At 36.5% G+C, this 20,207-nt stretch overlaps 1 protein-coding gene and 1 pseudogene across 1 annotated transcript in view; one reads left to right on the top strand and one right to left on the bottom strand.

Annotated features, from left to right (window-relative positions):
* NEO1 (neogenin 1) overlaps positions 1-20,207 on the bottom strand; it is a 198,761-nt gene that overhangs the window by 142,236 nt on the left and 36,318 nt on the right. The window contains 2 exon segments of the mRNA XM_049777588.1: positions 5,215-5,301; positions 5,304-5,531. Coding sequence (XP_049633545.1) covers positions 5,215-5,301; positions 5,304-5,531 — 315 coding nt within the window.
* Positions 12,519-12,633, top strand: LOC126028749 (uncharacterized; annotated as a pseudogene).

Genomic DNA, 20,207 nt, shown 5'->3' with positions numbered 1-20,207 from the left:
AACAAATATACTAACGTTAAATGGAGTCAGATTCCTCACAGTTGAAAAGACACAGAAACAGAAAAAAAGAGTGTAGGAAAAGATCTCCTGGTATTGACTAGCAGTCAAAATACAAACATATTTTATACATTTACTAACAGGGGTGTAAATATGTGTGAAATATACTGCTACTACACATAAATTTTATATATGTTCATTTAGAGGTCTACTTCTTTCTAGAAATAACCCAGATTCAATGTCATTCCAGCAGTTGATGAGTACATATGGTGACCCGACTTTGATTTCTGAATGCTATACTACCATACAGGGAATCAATTTTCCTTAGAGAAAAGGCTGAATCTCAGGCTAGAGATAGGAAAAGATGTATATGAACCTTCTGTAAAAGAATTCGGGGATCTAAGAAGCAATGTGGGCATATCAAATTTAACATATCAAAAGAAAAAAGTCACACAGAAAAGAGCTGAATCAATCTGGTTGAATCTGGGATAATAAAAAAGCCAGAAATAATCACACAAAACATTAAAAGTAGGTCACAATAAAAATTATTAAAAAAAACATTAGAAGTAGTAGATAAAAGTGATATAAGGAATAGAATATTTTTACAGCATCTAATGATCTTTTCTCAATACTTATTACTAATTAATAAAAGTACAAAATACTTATTAACTTTATAATGGAGAAATGTAGTTAACCACCTTAATTAGAATTAGAATTAATATGACCAGTAATTAATTGTCGCATCACTTCTATGATATTTTCACCCAAAAATACAAACCTTATTCAACTTATAAGAGAAAACCAGATAAACCATGGCTGAGACAAAGACAGACCAAGAATGATATGAAATGGAAAGAATCTTAAGAGCCACAGATCTAAGTGAAACAGGATATTGGACCAGAAAGGATTATGAAACAACCAGTGAAATAGGGATGGTATCTATCAATTTATTAAATGGAAAATTTCTATTAAAGTTAATTTCATGAAATTAATGGATGATTATGTAGGAGCATGTCCTGGTTTTTAGGATCTATACTTTGAGTATATAAAGGTAGCAGGAAATACATCTGCAAATTAATTAAATATTTTTAGGGGCCAGAGTGATAGCACAGCAAAGGGCATTTGCCTTGCATGCGGCCACCCCAGGACGAACCTGGGTTCGATTCCCAACATCCCATATGGTCCCAAGCCTGCCAGGAGCGATTTCTGAGCTCAGAGCCAGGAGTAACTCCTAAGTACTGTTAGGTGTAAACCCCCCCCCCAATTTTTTTTCATTTTATAAACTATAATTTATAATACTTGCAACTTATTCTTAACAGCATTTGAGTATAGGCATATTTCCATGGGGGTGTGATAATGCAGCTACAGTTAGATATTAATAATCAAGTGGTCTGTGAAGACTGTATGGAATTTTTTCATTTCATTTTTGTTAATGATTACACAAGTTTAAAGTTATTTCTAAATAAAATGTTACACATCAAAAAATGCACTTGAAGATATGTTTTATATACCACAAAGAAGTTAATAGTCTGAGTTCTGAAGTCACATAATCTGAAGAGAATCCCTACCTAAACAGAAACTACCATTTCAAGGCTCTGACAAAATATGACTACTAAGCCTCAGTTTTTCCATCAGTAAACTCAGAACAGGCTGTAGAAGACTTAAATAATGAAATTAACTAAATATCTACCTTTAAAAAAGCATTAAATTAAAAAAAAAGAAAGCAAGGGGCCGGAGAGATAGCATGGAGGTAAGGCGTTTGCCTTTCATGCAGGAGGTCATCAGTTCGAATCCCGGCGTCCCATATGGTCCCCTGTGCCTGCCAGGAGCAATTTCTGAGCGTGAAGCCAGGAATAACCCCTGAGCACTGCCGGGTGTGACCCAAAAACCAAAAAAAAAAAAAAAAAAAAAAAAGATCTGTTTAAAAAAAAAAAAAAAAGAAAGCATTAAATTAGAAAAAAGGAATTATCACAGTTAAGTAGAAACCACTAAGGATGGAGGCTGGGGGTGGGGGTGAGGATATGAAATAAAGCCAAGAGCTAGATCCATTTTTTACATACAAAATATTCCCCCTTCCAAGGTCTCATGAAAATGAGTAATTTTAAAAATAAAAACCCAAAACAACATATGGGGAATCAGGAGACAAGGGATCTCAAAAAGTTTCTCCAGAGACAAAGCAGATGGAGGAACTAGTAACCGACAATTTGAGAGAGAAAATGCCACCATCATGTCGTACATGATGGTGACCAGTTGTCCTGCAGCCTCTGGAGAGGAGCTGAAGAAAAATTGTGTAGGAGTGAGACTTGGAATCAATAAGACATGATTAATAGCATCTATACTGAGAGCCATTCAATCCTGCCACCTTTATGGTACCAAACACTTACAATAAGGACACTGCCCAGACAATAAAGCAAAAACTTTTTTCTGTGGAGAAATAAGACAGCTAAGAAAAGTTCTCTCATATCTGATTCTGGGAGTTTACTACCTGATGTTCTTTCAAAATTTCTCCTTCCTACTTGACTTAGGTCAACATGAATATTCATTACTTATATCCAAAATACTCTAACAATAGACTTTTAGAATGGCAACTTGGTGGTATTTTTAAAAAATAATTTATTGACATGCAACTTATATACCATACAACACACATGAATTCATAAAATATGAATGGAGTCTTTTGTGATAGGTTTCTTTTGCCTAGCATAATGTTAAGAATTTCTTATTATACATGTTATAACATGTATCAATACATTATTCCCTTTTGCTAAATAATGTTCCAGCATATGATTATATCACCATTTGTCAACCCTTTTATCACATGAGAAACACACAGGTTGATTCTTTTGCTTTTCTGTTCTTATGAATAATGCTTCTATGAATATTCATAAATGGTTGTGTACACTATCTTTTCATTTCTCTCGGAGAGATGTCTAAGAATAAAACTTATGGTTCTTATGGTAATTTTGTTTTTCACATGCTGAAGAACTGCCCAACAGTTTAATGTTATCTTTTAAAAATGATTTACATACATACACAAGTATATCCTATGATCTGATCATTTAACAGTAATCTTAAGTATGAATATAAAGATTCACAAATGATTACTCATCATAATACAGCCTATAATATCAAACAATTTCAGTCTACTTCATCAAAAATGCACATAAACAAATCACAATATATCTTTAAAATGAATACTTGGCAATTATTAGAAAGGTCAATGAAGAGACGATGAGAAGCAATGGGAGAAGGGAAGGTTGTCAAAGAAGATCTGGGTACATCAGTGGTGTAGAGGAGAAATCTAGGTAATATCCAAACACAGAGTCAACCACACTGAAAACATGAGATCCAAACCACAACCTAACTTAAAAATATGTCTGTCAAGGTGGCAGGCGGGGTGGGGTTGGGAGGTGGGAGGAAACCATGCAACACTAGTGGATGCAGACAGGTTGACACTGGTAATGGGTTTAGTGCTGGAACACTGTGTATTTAAAACACAACTATAGGGCCCGGAGAGATAGCACAGCGGCGTTTGCCTTGCAAGCAGCCGATCCAGGACCAAAGGTGGTTGGTTCGAATCCTGGTGTCCCATATGGTCCCCCGTGCCTCCCAGGAGCTATTTCTGAGCAGACAGCCAGGAGTAACTCCTGAGCACTGCCGGGTGTGGCCCAAAAACAAAACAAACAAACAAAAAACACAACTATAAATAACTTTGTAAAGCATAGTGCTTTAATGAAATATTTTTAAATAAAAGAAATTGATACAAATAAAATAAAAAGGATTTCTGTTGATCTCTTGTCTTAAATTTCTCCTGATGAGTTACTTAGTAACTCTCATACACACACAATCCCATCTACAATCATCAGAATTCATTATTATCTTGTACTGAAATCTTCTTCTTATTAAGCTATGAAGTCTAATAAATGCATCCTGGGGGAAAAAAATGAAAGTTAAGAAGAAAGACAAGCAAATCTAGCAGGGGAGAAGAATAGTAAGGAAAGGTAAGAAGACAGAGTAAGTAGGTGGTGAGAAAGCCATGAAAGACTGGTAGTATCTCAGATTATTTACATATTGGCATTTTACCAAGATGAGTGATTATAAATACAGGACTTAAAGGCAAAACAATTCTTGTGCAACATGATCCCTAATGAAAACTAGCTATATTTGCTCTGGAATTGAAGTGAAGAAACACTGATGCAAGGGATGCTAGCAGCTCCTATGAAACATGCAGGCTTTGGGACAGAGAAATAACCACAGCTTGTAGGGTGCTTGTCTGACATGAACCTGACAGGTTCAATCCCCTACACTAAATAGGCTCACCTGAACACTGCCAGGTATGATTCCCTGAACACAGCCAGGTGTGACCCCTGACCAAAATGAAGCAAAACAAAAACGCAGATCTTATTTAGGGAAAATGTATTAGTTATCTAGATCCTTAAAATATTTTATATTTTTCAGGATCCAGAAACATAGTACAGCAGGTTTTGCACATGGCTGGCCCAGGTTTGATCCTCAGCATCCCATATGGCCCTCCAGCATTGCCAAGGGCAACCCAAGAGCAGAGTAAGGTAGAAATCTTACTAAAGCATTGATGGGTGTGGCCCAATCCCCTAAATATGAGAGACACAGGAGTTACTCCTGGCTCTGCACTCTCAGGAATTACTCCTGGATGTGCTCAGGAGATCAAATGGGATGCACCAGGGATCAATCAGGTGAGCTGTATAAAAGGCAAACACCCTATCCAATGTGTTTGTTATCTTCTTGCCCTGACCTAAGTTTTAAATAATACCATTTAGCTTGTGTTGTTATACAAACAACATGAAGTAAACTTGTTTGTGACCAAAAGGGTGGCAGCCACGGGTTGTAGATGAGAAACTGGGAATACTGTGGAGGGAAGGTCACACTGGTGTGGGATTGATCAATTAGGTAAATTGGGGTATTATAAAATTTTTAATGACTCAATTTTTTATACAAGTTCCTTCACCACTTACAGGTTAAATAGAGGAGGTTTCATACTTCCAATAGAAACTTTACTTCGTGTAAATCATTAAAACAATGGGAAAGTACTACACTTAATCCCTATAAGAAGCAAGTGTGACCATAAAGTGTATCTCTAAATTAGTACAGCTGTTGATTATCAGTTCAATAAAAATGCCAGAGTAACATGACTTTTAATTAAGACTTTCCCATTATAAAAAATTACTTAACAAGACTTACCTGCTATTGTGAGCTTTGCTGTTCTACTGACAATAGTTCCAAGACTCTCCACGGTGGCCATACACTGGTAATAACCTTCATCTGGTTATTGTGCTTGGAATGCACTACGTTGCTGATGAGTAAAGACCCATCTGAGAGGAGCTGGCGTCTATCATCTGATACTAAGTTCAAAAAGGTTCCGTCTTTTTTCCATTCAATTTTTGGAGAAGGTTCAGAATAGGCTGAACAGTTTAATATAACAGAAGCTCCTCTAATAGAAAGTGTATCCACCGGCTCCACAAGGAAATAAAATGGAGTGAATGTTCGAACACTGGCTCCTACAAAAATAAGAAGAACAAAGTTAAGGAAAAACTTCAATTACTGTGTATGCATGTATGTATATATATATATATACATGTATACATATAGTACATATATAGGTAGATCATAAATTATTATTAAAGTGTCAAATTCTCCAGAAATCACTAAAGCCTTGACATATGTATAGAACAGTACATCTGGGTCCGGAGAAATAGCATGGGAGGTGGGGCGTTTGCCTTGCATGCAGAAGGACAGTGGGTTCGTTGAATCCCGGGCATCCCATAATGGTCCCCCGAGCCTGCCAGGAGCGATTTCTGAGCGTAGACCCTGGAGTGACCCCTGAGCACTGCCGGGTGTGTGACCCCAAAAACCCACCCCACCCCCCCAAAAAAGAAAAGTATATTCATTTCACAATGACTAGCTAGTAAGATTTAAATTTAATACAAAATAAAAAACTGGAACATTAGAAAATAGAAAACTGAATAGAAATAGAAACAATAGAAAACTGAAACATTAGAAAGTAGTGTCCCCTTGCTGAAAGAAAGATAAAGTGTTATGGTGCTAACTCTTTATTAAGAATAATGAAAACCAGAGTGTCTAAAAGGGGAAAATGAAAGAGAAAAAAATTAAAAATATGCTGTCCAAGGGCTGGGAGGGATGTGGGTGGGGAGGAAAATCCTGGATATTGTTGGTGGGAAATAGTCACAGGTTGAGAGAGAAGGTGTACAATGTTATGACTGAAAGTCAATCATCGAACAATACTGTAACCATGGTGGTTTAAATAAAGTAATTTAATAAGAAGATATCACAACTAAGAAAAAAAAGGAAGAGTTCCTGTTGGCTAAAATAATAAAATTTTGCTAAATAACCACAATACCTACATCTTACAGAGAAATTTATACATATGTTAAATTATTGTATTCAAAATGAAATTTCCTATGAAATATACAGAAGGTAAGAAAGTAAAGTAAGGGGCTGGCGAGATAGCATGGAGATAAGGCGTTTGCCTTTACATACAGAAGGTCAGTGGTTCAAATCCCGGCATCCCATATGGTCCCCTGAGCCTGCCAGAGGTGGTTTCTGAGCATAGAGTCAGGAGTAACCCCTGAGCGCTGCCAGGTGTGACCCAAAAAACAAAAAACAAAAAACAAAAAAAAAAGAAAAGAAAGTAAAGTGAATCTTTGTCAATAAGGTATCTATCTTTTCTATGTTTGATGGCTGTAATTATTTTTATGTATAACTCATTTCAACAACACACACACATGCACACACACACAGTGTTCATTTCCTTCCATCATTGTGCCAGCATCCTCCCACCCAGATTTATCCCCCATCTTTCCCCTGGTAAATTTCCTACTAAAGACATGCTCAATTTCTGTTCTCTTTGGGCATTTGTTATTCCCCTACTAGGTTGCTTTATATCCCACATATGAGAGATCTTTTGTGCCTGTTCCTCTCCTGACTTAAGTTCACTCAGCAAGATACTCTCCAGATCCATCTACATAGCAATAATTTTCAAGTGTTTATATTTTATTAAAGCAGAGTGGTATTCCAGGTGTCTTTAGTAAAGGAGCAAAAAAAAAAAAAATGGAGCAAGAAAAACCTTTTCAACAAATGTCAGTCAGATCTGAATCTACAAGTTATATTGAGAAAATCATAGGTGAAGCATTACATGACAATGAAGCTAGCAATAACTTCAATGGTTCAAATGCCACTTTATATTAGTATCAAAATAACTTCTGCATACGCTTGCCTTTTATCACAAGTTACATGAAAAGCCCAACTTCACGAACGTATCACAGCATTAAAATTAAGATAAAAGTTGTAACCGTATTCAACAGATGTCGCTGTTTCCCTAAAAAGTTTAAAATCCCCCAAGGATTTGAGGTGCTCTACATCTTCAGAGAGGAGTATTTTCCATAATGCTTTATTCACCAAAGCCTACCTAGCATGTTGGTGTTTTGTAATGAATCTTTGAATTAGCTAACCAGACCACTTTTGAAAAAGCTTCCTATTTACAATAATAAGACCACAGTTTGAATTTCAATATTAGTCAACTTGCATCATTTCCTTCCATAAGATTTTACTTTAACAGCATTTTCATAAATTCTACTACATTTGAAAATCTTATAAAGTTAAAAAAAAAGTGGGAAATTTCAAAATAACTGAAAAACAAAGTAAAGGACAGGCAGATATAGTCATATAAACATTCCAGAATCTCCCCCAAAGAAAGTTTTATATATATATATATCAGATATATAGATATAGATATAGATATATCTCTCTGAATATCACACACAGCAATACTGCTTCTTTAATTCTTTAAACATAAATAATGCTTTTTCAAACTGTACAGATGAACAATATAAAGTCTGACATATATTTGTATAACTGAAATATTGTTCCCCTAAAACATATATAATATTACAAACGACTATTTCCTCAATGAAAGACTGTTAATAGATTTTGTTCATTAAAAATAACTAGAGGGCCCGGAGAGATAGCACAGCGGTGTTTGCCTCGCAAGCAGCCGATGCAGGACCAAAGGTGGTTGGTTCGAATCCCGGTGTCCCATATGGTCACCAGGTCGTTTGCCTCGCAAGCAGCCGATGCAGGACCAAAGGTGGTTGGTTCGAATCCCGGTGTCCCATATGGTCCCCAGTGCCTGCCAGGAGCTATTTCTGAGCAGCCAGGAGTAACCCCTGAGCACTGCCGGGTGTGGCCCAAAATCCAAAAAAAAAAAAAAAAAAAACTAGAGTTCTAGGGACCAGAGCAGTGGCGCAGCAGTAGGGCATTTGCCTTGCACATGGCTGGCCTAGGATGGACCTCGGTTCAATCCCCCAGCATCCCACATGGTCCCCCAAGCCAGGAACGAATTCTGAAAGCATAGCGAGGAGTAACTCCTGAGCGTCACCAGGTTGCCCCCCGCAAACACAATGCCCCCTGAAGTTCCAGAATACATATATGATCCCATTAGTATTTAAAATTCATGTGCATGCATGAAATAATATATATTCATGTATTTAAATATAAATATTAGGGGACAGTCTAGATTGGTACTGACAGTTAAAAGTGTTTTCTCCTAGGGAATGAAGTCAAACTTAGCTGTTTATAGAAAGTCCTGTGCAGAGAGAAAGCATTCTACTCTAAGGTCTTCCCTATTACCTCTTTTTAAAACACAAGCAGTTGTTTATACACTTTTCTTGTTAATATATTAAAAAAAAAATCCATTCTGGGGCCAGAGCGATAGCACAGCAGGTAGGGGGCATTTGCCTTGCATACAGCCAAACCAGGTTTGATCCCTGGATCCTGCTAGGAGTAATTTGAGCCAGGTATATCCCTGAGTGTCAACAGATGTGGCCCAAAACAAGTAAACAATAAAAGGAAAAATCTGCTGTTGGTGATGGCAATGAACAATCCTATATTGGGAACAAAGGATCATTTTTTAAAAGATCTACCACCATTTTCTTTAATCACTTTTTTGTTGTCCCCATAGCAACGGTATCTGACTCTCCTATAGTGACTTTACATAAAAACTCTCACCAGGATCCTGACTCCCATCCACTTGTTTGTTTAATTTTAGTTCACTTTGACCAGTGCTACTAGGCAAATTATTCTGATACAGGCTTAATGATCCTGTAGAAGAGATCGTCTTCTATATTTTCTGGTCTCAGTGAATTTCTCACTTCTTAATAGAATAGCTCTCACTTCTTGATAGACTATTCTTCACTTTTTGATAGAATATTTCACACTTCTTGATAGAATTCCATCTTATAAAAGGAAAACATCCAGAGGGAACGCATTCCAATTGTGAACTCCCACCCCTAATATCAACAAGTCATACTACTCATCCTACATCTTAATTGCATTGCTAATAATCCTAAAGTTCATTTTACCCAGAGTTAAAAAAAATCATTGTTTTAATGCTAACAAAAATAAAATTCAAACTGTCTTATTGCACATAAAGGTTCAAAGTTGACAGAAGAAATATAGATCAGAAAGATAATAAGCTAGCACTATTAAATATAAATATTTAAAATATTTAAAATATTTAAAAATACAAATGTAAGCATTCTGTACATGGAATCTATTATGCTGAATGAAATAAGTCAGAGAGAAAGAGAAAGATGGAGAATGGTCTCATTCATCTATGGGTTTTAAGAAAAATGAAAGACATTTCTCAACAATTTTCAGAAACAAAAGAGAGGAGGGCTGGACGTTATAGCCGACCTCATGAACCTCACCACAAAGAGTGATGAGTTTAGTTAGAGAAATAACCACATTGCGAACTATCCTAACAATGAGAATATATGAAGAAAGTGGAAAGCCTGTCTAGAGTACAGGTAGGGGCAGGGGTGTCATCTGATATGACTGAAACCCAACCACAATCATGTTTGTAACCAAGGTGTTTAAATAAAAAAATATTAAAAATAAAAAATAGTGCTGCACTATTCCCCTTCTTCATATTCCACAGGAATCCACTGAACTCTTTTACTGACCTCACTCTATATTGGCCTGTCTGCCTCCAATCACACTGTGCTTATTTAATCCTATCCCCAATTGCACAAAACACATCAAAATAGCTATAGAAGTAGGAAACTAAACTACAGCTGAAGTAGTTGGTAGGGCAATGACACCTTGGAAGCCTTCCTGGAAGCCTTGCACAAACTCTTAACTAGTCAACACTGACAAAATCAGTAAAGATAGATCCTGTAGCGAAGGAAGAGAGCACCCTGGTGGGCAATGTATGTGGTAAATTAGATTCAACCCCAGCTAGCTACAGGGACAGTGAGGAATAAGTATAGAACCCCATCATGCTTAGTGGGCAAAGACATTCACTAAGAAGAGTTAACCATTATTACTAAACTCTATAGCCTCTCAGATAAAACTTTTTTATTAATAATTTTTATTTTGACCAAAGTGGCTTACATATCCTTCACAGTAATAGTTTAGGTACATATTAACATTAAATCAGGGGCATTCCCATCACCAAAGTTGTCCTCCCTCCACCCCTGTTCCCATCTTGCATCCATATCCCCCACCTTCACTCCCCACTGGGCTACTAGTATATGTGGTCTCCTCTGTGTCTAGCTTACTACTTGGTGATCATACAACTGTTTGGTCTTGGTACTCTCCATTATTTCCCCCTCTATTTGAGAGGCGGAACTAGGTAGTTATGTGGTTTTGTTTGAAGAAAAGAAAAGCAATAAAATGGGGTAAAAATCAAATAAGCCGAATATGGACAGAGTCCTTCTAGAGGCTCTCAACCTCAGTTTGAGAGCAGAAAGGGAAAAAGAAAGTGAAACACCACAGCAATACAAAAGGAAATATCACAAAAAATCCAGTGAGCACTACAGCAATAAAGACAAGACAACCACAGTCCTGAAATAAAAACATAACAGAGGGCAAAAAGAAGAAAAAAAATTAGAGACAATGACTTCAATATCCAAATAAAAACAAAGAAATAAAAAAAATAGCTAAATAAATAAAAAAGACTATTTTGTGCTGTTTTTTTTTTTCCTGCATAGGTACAGTAAATATTGGGGACATTAGAAAGGGAATTCCCGGGGCCAGAATGGTGTTTGCCTTGCAAGCAGCCGACCCAGGACCTAAGGTGGTTGGTTTGAATCCGGGCGTCCCATATGGTCCCCCGTGCCTGCCGGGAGCTATTTCTGAACAGATAGCCAGGAGTAACTCCTGGGTACCTCTGGGTGTGGCCCAAAAACTAAAAACCCAAAGAAAAAAGGGGGGGGGGGATTCCCTTGACCTAAGAGATATAGGGTTTCTCCACTCTTGAAATATACTGTCATGGGAATAACTATAGACTCCTTGCATGTTCATTTACTCTCCCTTCAGTGCCCTTGTGATTCAGATAAGACTTTAAGATAACAAATGAGCTCATAAAACAAATGGTGCAGGTAGTCAGTAAAGTACAAGAATGTATGAGAGCAGAAATGAGAAAACTATAGTCAAAAGTGACAGAACTAAAGGGAAGTGAACTTAAAAAAAAACAGCACTTGAGAGAACTATGGGATGAATTAAAAAAAATACATAAAGATAATCAAAATCCCTGAGGAACAGGAAGGCAATTCATGTGAAGAATCATTAGTCAAAGAATCACAGATAAGTTTTCAAAGTTGAGGAGAGCAAGCAATCATATTCCATAAACCCAAAGAGTACTTGTTAGAAGAAACACAAATAAAAATATTATAAGACATATAATCAGAATGACGAAGCCAAAGACTGATATAATATCAAAATCATCAAAATCAAAGAAGTAAATTCTGGGAGCTGTAGTGATAGTACAGCAGGTGTGCTTTGTTTTTTGTATGTGGCCAACCATATTGGCTTCCTGGCACCCCAGATAGTCTCTCAAGCCTGCCAAGAGTGATTCCTGAGCACAGAACCAGGAATCAGATCTGAACACCACTGAGTATGATCCCTAGAGACTCTACCACAATACTCCCATAAAACAATACACTTGTACAGGAAAGGGGCCAGGCTACAAAGTAAATATGCAGAAATCCATGACATTCTATATGCAAATAACAGAAGATACATATTTTATATATAATCTTCATTTAAGCACTATGATTACAAACATGATTGTAGTTGGGTTTCAGTTATAAACAGAACACCCTTTCACCAGTGCAACATTCCCACCACCAATGCCGCCCCACCCTCCTTCCCAACACTTGCCTGTATTCAAGACAGGCATTCTACTTCTCTCACTCATTAAAATTGTCATGATAGTTGTTAGTGTAGTTATTTCCCTAACAGCACCACTACTCTTTGTAGTGAGTTTCTGGCCCTCATCTCTACTGTCTCTGGGGATTATTACAATAATGTCCTTAATTTTTCTTAAAACCCATAGATCAGTGAGACTATTTTTTAAAGCAGTACAATCCACAATTATGCCTCAGAAAACCCATTTTAACAAAAGAGGTAATAAACTTTGATCCTAATTTAAGTAAAAAAAACATCTTATAAGAGCTGTCAATCAAGTGCTCACTTCAGCAGCACATATACTAAAATATTGAAATGATACAGAGAAGATTAAGATTAGCATGGCCCCCGCACAAGGATGACATGCAAATTTGTGAAGCTATTTAAAAAAAAAAAGAAAAAGAAAGAGTTGTCAATCATGACTTAAGCAGAAGTTAATTTGCTGGAAAGAATGGGTTGCTTATAGTTAAAATTCTGATTCTGGGGCCGGAGCGGTGGCAGTAGAGGTAAGGTGTCTGTCTGCCTTGCAAGTGCTAACCTAGGACGGCCAGTGGTTCAATCCCCTGGAGTCCCATATGGTCCCCCAGGCCAGGAGTGATTTCTGAGCGCATACCAGGAGTAACCCCTAAGCGTCAACAGGTGTGGCCCAAAACAACAACAACAACAACAAAATTCTGATGCTCACAATCCTATACATATAAAAATGTCTTAATATTTATAAAATTTTAAAGTACATTTACTCTCATGTCTTTATATAAAGAAAACTTAATGAAATAGCACTTTTTTAAGAAAAATATTGAAGAGCCAAGTAATAGCACAGAGGCAAGGCATTTGCCTTGCATGCAGCCAACACAGGATGGACCCTAGTTTGAATCCTGGCATCCCATATGGTCACCTGAGCTTGCCAGGAGCGACTTCTGAGCACAGAGCCAGAAGTAACCTCTGAGCGCCGCTGAGTGTGACCCAAAAACCAAAATCAAAAACAAAAAAGAAAAATATTCAAAATATTCTACCATATCTAAGTCTATATTTTATTTATATTTTGTAAAGATCAATATTTTAACTATTTTAGTCCAGCAGTCTGCACCTTGAAAGAGCAACGCTTTTGTAAGAGTAATTATCTCACATTTTAAAAGCTATTTTCCCATTATTTTTCAATATCAGCTATATTCTATAGCACTGATGTTGTTCTAAATATGGTTAATAAAGTACATTCTCATAAGGAAAACAACATTACAGATTTTATTCATGTCTACCACCATATGTCTACAAATTGTTACCAAGTTCAGCCAAGATAAAAATTCTGGGTAAAGATGTATTAATTCTTGAACATAGAAAACAAATAGCACATGAATAATTTACTGAACAATTTTGCTGTCAGCAGCTTTACTAACAGAAGAAATATTTATAAAATCCCACAGGACATGCTAACAACTGAAATATATGCAAAAGATACGCACAAGATGAAGAAGCCTTAATAATGAGTCTAATGATATCAAAGCTATTTTTCCATAAAGAATGCTGTACATGGGGCCGGCGAGGTGCCACTAGAGGTAAGGTGTCTGCCTTGCAAGCGCTAGCCAAGGAAGGACCGTGGTTTGATCCCCCAGCGTCCCATATGGTCCCCTCAAGCCAGGGGCGATTTCTGAGTGATTAGCCAGGAGTAACTCCTGAGCATCAAACAGGTGTGGCCCAAAAAACAAAAACAAACAAACAAAAAAAAAGAATGATGTACATGCATAAGCTCTCACTGCAGAAAAGAAATTTAGAAAAATCACATTGTAGTCTAATATGCTTGGAATACAAGTTCTGGAATTCATCCATTCAACAATATATTTCTGTTGAATGGGTGAAATAAACTGAATTTAAAAGGGTTTTTGGGTTTTTTTTTTTCTGTTTTTGTTTTGTTTTGGTTTGATTTGGTTTGGTTTGGTTTTTGGGTCATACTCCTGGCTCCACGCTCAGAAATCACTCCTGGCAGGCTCCGGGACCATATGGGATGACAGGATTCGAACCAATGACCTTCTGCATGAAAGGCAAACGCCTTATCTCCATGCTATCTCTCCGGCCCTAAAAGCTTTTTGTTTTTGTTTTGTTTTGTATTTTTGGTTTCTGGGTCACACCCGGTGGTGCTCAATGGGTTACTCCTTGCTCTGTGCTAAGAAACCTCTCCTGACAGGCACAGGAGACCATATGGGTTCGAACGCCATCAGTCCTGAATCAGCTTTGTGCAAGGCAAACGCCCTATCATTGTGCTATCTCTCTGGTCCCTAAATTCAAAAATTTATTAACTCAAATTCTTACTTTCTTAATAACACACTTCTACTGAAAATGGTCTGGGGTGAGGGAAGTAGTAGAAAAGAGGAGGATGGCTCTAACATCCCAGAAAGGCATTAATAGTATGAAAAAGATAGGCTATCAGCCCCCAATACTCATAATAAAACTATACATATAAAACTAAGAAGTTGCACATCCATTTATTAAAATAAAATACTTTTCCATAGTACTATAGCTGCATATCATTTTCATACAGATGTAAAATTAGTTACTAAAATGAAATGTAAATGAATCTTAATTTAAAAGATGCTCAACCTCACTCATACTAAGAGAAATGCAAATTAAAATTACACTGAGATACAATTTCTCACCTATCATACTGGCAAAAATCCAAGTGTTCCACATACTCTGTAAGGAAAGTATAGGGAAAAAAGGCTGATAGAAATGCAAAATAGTACATCAGTGGCAGAGGAAAAATTTCAATATCTAACAGAATTGTGTATATATATACATATATATATGAAATTCACTACTTGACCAAGCAATTCCAGATCTAAGAATCTACCCCAAAGATACATTAGCCAACGTATGAAAATAGGTGCAAATAAGACTATGTAAGAGAGTCAAATTAACCCAAATAACCATCAAAAAGGGACATCATGAACAATGACTCGTTGGTACAATGAAGTACTTGCAAGCAAGACAGTGGAAAAATGATTCCATATCTTTTCTATATTCTATATATACAGACAATTCTATATACATAGAATATATTTCCCTATGTATATTTTATAATATCAAAGATGGAGTCAACTTTAGAATAAATTAAGTGAAAAGTAAATTTGAATAAAACTGGCTTCTATAATCAGATAAAGACAGGATATTAATACATACACCAACACACACAACTTTTAATCCACATAGGAAAAGCAAATATAATAAGAAAGTGGGAATTAAGGCTAGATGTTTCTGAAAACATACTGTTCTGATTTTTGACTTTAAGTCCATATGTAACATAATTAATAAAATTGGCATTGAAAATCCCCCAAAACCCAGATGCAAAAATGAAACAAATTTCCAGCTGTCATCCTAATCATACCAAGAAGAACAAGTTTAAAGGAATCTTTGGACACAGTAAGTATATACATCTACATATTAGAATGTGTTCTCAGGAACAAAAGGACTATTTCAAGACATTTTAAATTGTTTCATAACATTTCATAACCATTTCTGTTGCATTTGTATGATACTTTATTCTGATACTGGGGTGAGAGTGAGGAGTGAGAATTTCATTTATCTTAGATAGCAGGATTCTCAGTGGTAAAATAAAATGTGATAGAGAAGTAAATATCAGTGAAATTAAGTTAAAACTGTGCTTTCATTTTAATTCTACTACCCTTAGGAATTTTCATTTTACTCATTTAGGTTTGGGGGCCACTGCTGGCTGTGTCCAGGGCTCTTCTCAGGGATCACTCATAGTAGAATATAAGGGACCAAATAAATGCAAAGATGGGGATCAATCCCAGGTCACCTTACCCACTTGACTATCTTTCTAGACCCCATTTCACTTATTTTTAAGATCTATATACATTTCCCAGTAAATAAAGGTTTGGGGGGATGTGGGAGAGGAACAAATAAGTTGAATGGAAGTAACATTGCAACATAAGCAGAGAGTCTATAGTACTTGGAAGATGCTCTGGAAGGTAGCATGTAGGCCCAAACCATGAATGTCAATTAACAAACAATAGAGGGGTAAGTAGGAGGAGAGTAGAGTAAGTCAGGAATATCATATGGATGAGGATGGAGGGTATTGGGTACTAAAGGGTGGTGGTGTGTGGTAACTTTGTATATCAATACCATACATTTAAATACTATTGTAATATTATTAACTCAACTACAATTTAAAGTTATTTTTTGTTTTTGTTTTTGTTTTTGTTTTAGTGTGGTTGGTTTTTGGGCTGTACCCAGTGACGCTCATGGGTTACTCCTGCATGCACATAGAAATCACTCCTGGCTTGGGAGACCATATGGGACGCTAGGAATTGAACCCAGGTCCGTCCTGGGTCAGCCATGTGGAAGGCAAACACCCTATCGCTGTACTACTGCTCTGGCCCCAACAATTTAAAGAATTTTTAAGTATGTGTTTCCTAACTCACTTAACTGGACAGTGACATAGTAACAAGCAAGTTACTATGACCATCTTCCATATCAAGGTTTGATTCTAAAAAAATACTTTCCATACAAAGAAACTTCAAAAAAACTTTCTGCCTTGATTTCAAATCAAAATTGTCAACTTGATGTGAGGTGAGTCTGAAAACTTATGACAGAAAACAAAAGTCATCAGTGGTTAATAGGATCAACCCCCAAAAGACTCAAAAAAGGGACTTAAACTAAATTTTTCTACTACATAATGACTTAAATACATACACATGCCTGCATATATACAGAGATAATCTCGAAAAACATTTAAAAAATTATTCTGAACAGTGATAAGGAACTGTGAAAGAATAAAGCATTAATCAAAACATCCTTAAGATTATTATTGATAAAAATTTCTGTTCATAGGATCCCACCTGATAAAGGAATGATACAATATTATTTTGCAACCCCTAAAAACTAGCAGCTCTAGCCTAAGAGTTAAGTCAACATTTCTTTTTTTGTTGTTTTTTTGTTTTTGTTTTTGGGCCACACCCAGCGGTGCTCAGGAGTTACTCCTGGCTGTCTGCTCAGAAATAGCTCCTGGCAGGCACAGGGGACCATATGGGACACTGGGATTCGAACCAACCACCTTTGGTCCTAGATCGGCTGCTTGCAAGGCAAATGCCGCTGTGCTATCTCTCCAGGCCCAAGTCAACATTTCTTAAAAGAGCCAGATAAAGAGTATATGTTCAGCTGGACAAGACACATACACTTTCTTCTCTTGACTTTTTTTTAACAACACTTAAAAAAGTCAAAAACCCACATTAACTCATGGAATGAACAAAAATAGGTCACAGACCTGATGTGACCCTCAAATTTGAAACCTGGTGGTTAATAAGCAGCAGAAAAAACAGGCCCAATTACACATTTTATGTCTTTTGATGACAGCACACACCACCTCCACCTATCTGGTAATTCCATGAAACAAAACAGAAACCAAAATCCTGAAAAAGATCAAGTCTCTAGATCTAAATACCAATTAAGAAAAAAATATTTTAAAGGACAAAGAAAACATTTTAATAATATCTTTATTTAAGCACCATGATTACAAACATGATTGTAGTTGGTTCCAATCATAAACAGAACACCCCCTTTACCAGTGCAACATTTCCACCACCAATGTCTCCCCTTAAGAGGCATCATGGAATGCAATCAACATCATCTCCACTGGGAGAAAATTCTTTAGGACAGAGAAGAAAAGAAAAGAGGAAATAATTAGGGCTTATAAGAAACTTAAAATTCACACCAATCCTTTTTGCAGACCTTGATTCTGATTCAAAGAAAAAACTTTCAAAGTAATTATGCATAGTCACATCCTTCCTAAAAGCCAAAAATAGGTATTAACATGGAGAAAGCCCAATGTGCATCAAATGATGAATAGCTGGATAAAATAAGATCTAACCATACAGGGAAAGAACATTCAGCCATGGAAAGGAAGAATACCACTATACAATATGTACTATGCATGAATTTCAAAAAGATACTAAAAAGACCATGTAAATCCAAAGACAGAGATTGCCATCTTGGGATAAAAGTTCATGGGACACGAAGCAAGAGGAATGGGGAGTAACTGCTATTGAGGAACAGGGTTTCTTTGGGGATGTGATGTACGCATTGGTGAAACTGATCGTGTTTAGCCACACAGTTCTGTAAACAAATTTAAAACACTTGACAAGAACATTTTAAAGAGATCAATTGTATGGTATGCAAATTAGATCTCAATAGAGCTATTATTTAAAAATAATAACTTAGAAAAGAAACAGATTCTTGGATAATCGGCTAATTCTAGGGTTGGAGAGGGCATTAAGAAAGATGCCTTTGAGGGTCAGGCAAACCCAGATTCAATCCTTGATATCAAATATAGTCCCCTGAGTTCTACCAGGATAGATCCCTGAGCACAGAGTCAGAAGTAACCTCTGAACACTGTCAACTCTGGTTCAAAAACAAACAAACAGGAAAGAGAAAAAGATGAGTCTGAAGCATCTTGTAGTGCCAAAGGGAAGGAATTACAATTCTGAGAAAGGTAAGTCAAAGAGACTAATGAACAAAAAATGAAGGCCAAGGGCCAGCGTAATAGCACAGCAGAAGGGAGTGTACCTTGCAAAGTGGCCGACCTGGGAAGAACCTGGGTGTGATCCCCACCGTATCCACATATGATTCCCAGAGCCTGCCAGAAGCTATTTCTGAGCGCAGAGCCAGAAGTAACCCCTGAGTGCCACCAGGTGTGGTCAAAAAAGAAAAAAAAGAAGGCAATTTCAATGTTAAAAACTGGAACAATCTTTAGGATAAGCATGATGATTTTGTGTACCCTGGAAATTAAGTGGTAAATACTAGTGCCTTATTCTGTGGTCTTTCCCCAAAATTATAACCCAGTTAATCATGAGAAACAGTCAGAAATCCCAACAGAGAGATGAGATGTCTGGCCAGCATGCCTTAAAATGATCAGGTTCATTAAAACCAAGGAAATGCTGAGAGACTGCCATAATCAAAAGAATATAAAGAGATGAGACAACTGCATATATCATGTGGAATCAGGTACAAACTTAAGACTGATCAAAATATAATAAGTAATTTAGTAATAATAATTGAGTATAATACATAATAATTTAGCAATAACAAGCAGGAATTACATAGTCACTAATTTTAACAGATATGACATTATGAATATAAGATATTAATATAAGGGGAATTATGAGTGACAAAGAATGAAAACAGTGTTTTTATAATAATGTTTCCATAAATCAAAAATTATTTAAGAGTTTATCATTTACTGGGCTCCAAAGATCCAGTAAAGGCTAGGTTACTGAACAATCAAATGCCAACCACATTCAAAATTCTGTGAACATTTCCATAGAGACTCATCAACTAAATGCTTTATGTCGTGAAAATATTTCCTAGAAAAATCATTAAAAGTGCCATTAAATGACATTAATTAAAGAGGGTTCTATGTTATCTGTTACATGACTGTATATTTTATTCTTATTTTAGTAGCTACTTAAAAATATGGCAGGAGGGCTATTAAGAAAAAACTCTTAATAATCAACCCAACTACACCAGTTGACTCTTGTCTAAGACTAGATTCCTTTATTAAATTGATACTCTATCTTCCAAGATAAAGAACAGCAATAACACCAATTGAAGAAAAACACATCAGGAAATTCTCTATCCCCAACTGAGTTACACATGTGTCTTCTTTTTTTTTTTTAATATTTTTCATTTAAACACCTTGGTTACAAACATGATTGTGGTTGGGTTTTTGTCATATAAGATGACACCCCCCCATCACCAGTGCAACATTCCCATCACCAATGACCCAAATATCCCTCCTCCCCTCCCTGCCTCCACCTGTACTCTAGACAGGCTTTCTATTTCCCTCATATATTCTCATTGTTAGGATAGTTCGCAATGTAGTTATTTCTCTAACTAAACTCATCACTCTTTGCGGTGAGGTTCATGAGGTTGGCTGTAACGTCCAGCCCTCTCCTCTTTTG

Source organism: Suncus etruscus, chromosome 1 (assembly GCF_024139225.1).
Source record: "Suncus etruscus isolate mSunEtr1 chromosome 1, mSunEtr1.pri.cur, whole genome shotgun sequence".
In the NCBI taxonomy this organism is placed as follows: domain Eukaryota; kingdom Metazoa; phylum Chordata; class Mammalia; order Eulipotyphla; family Soricidae; genus Suncus; species Suncus etruscus.
This window is presented reverse-complemented; position numbering and strand designations above follow the sequence as displayed.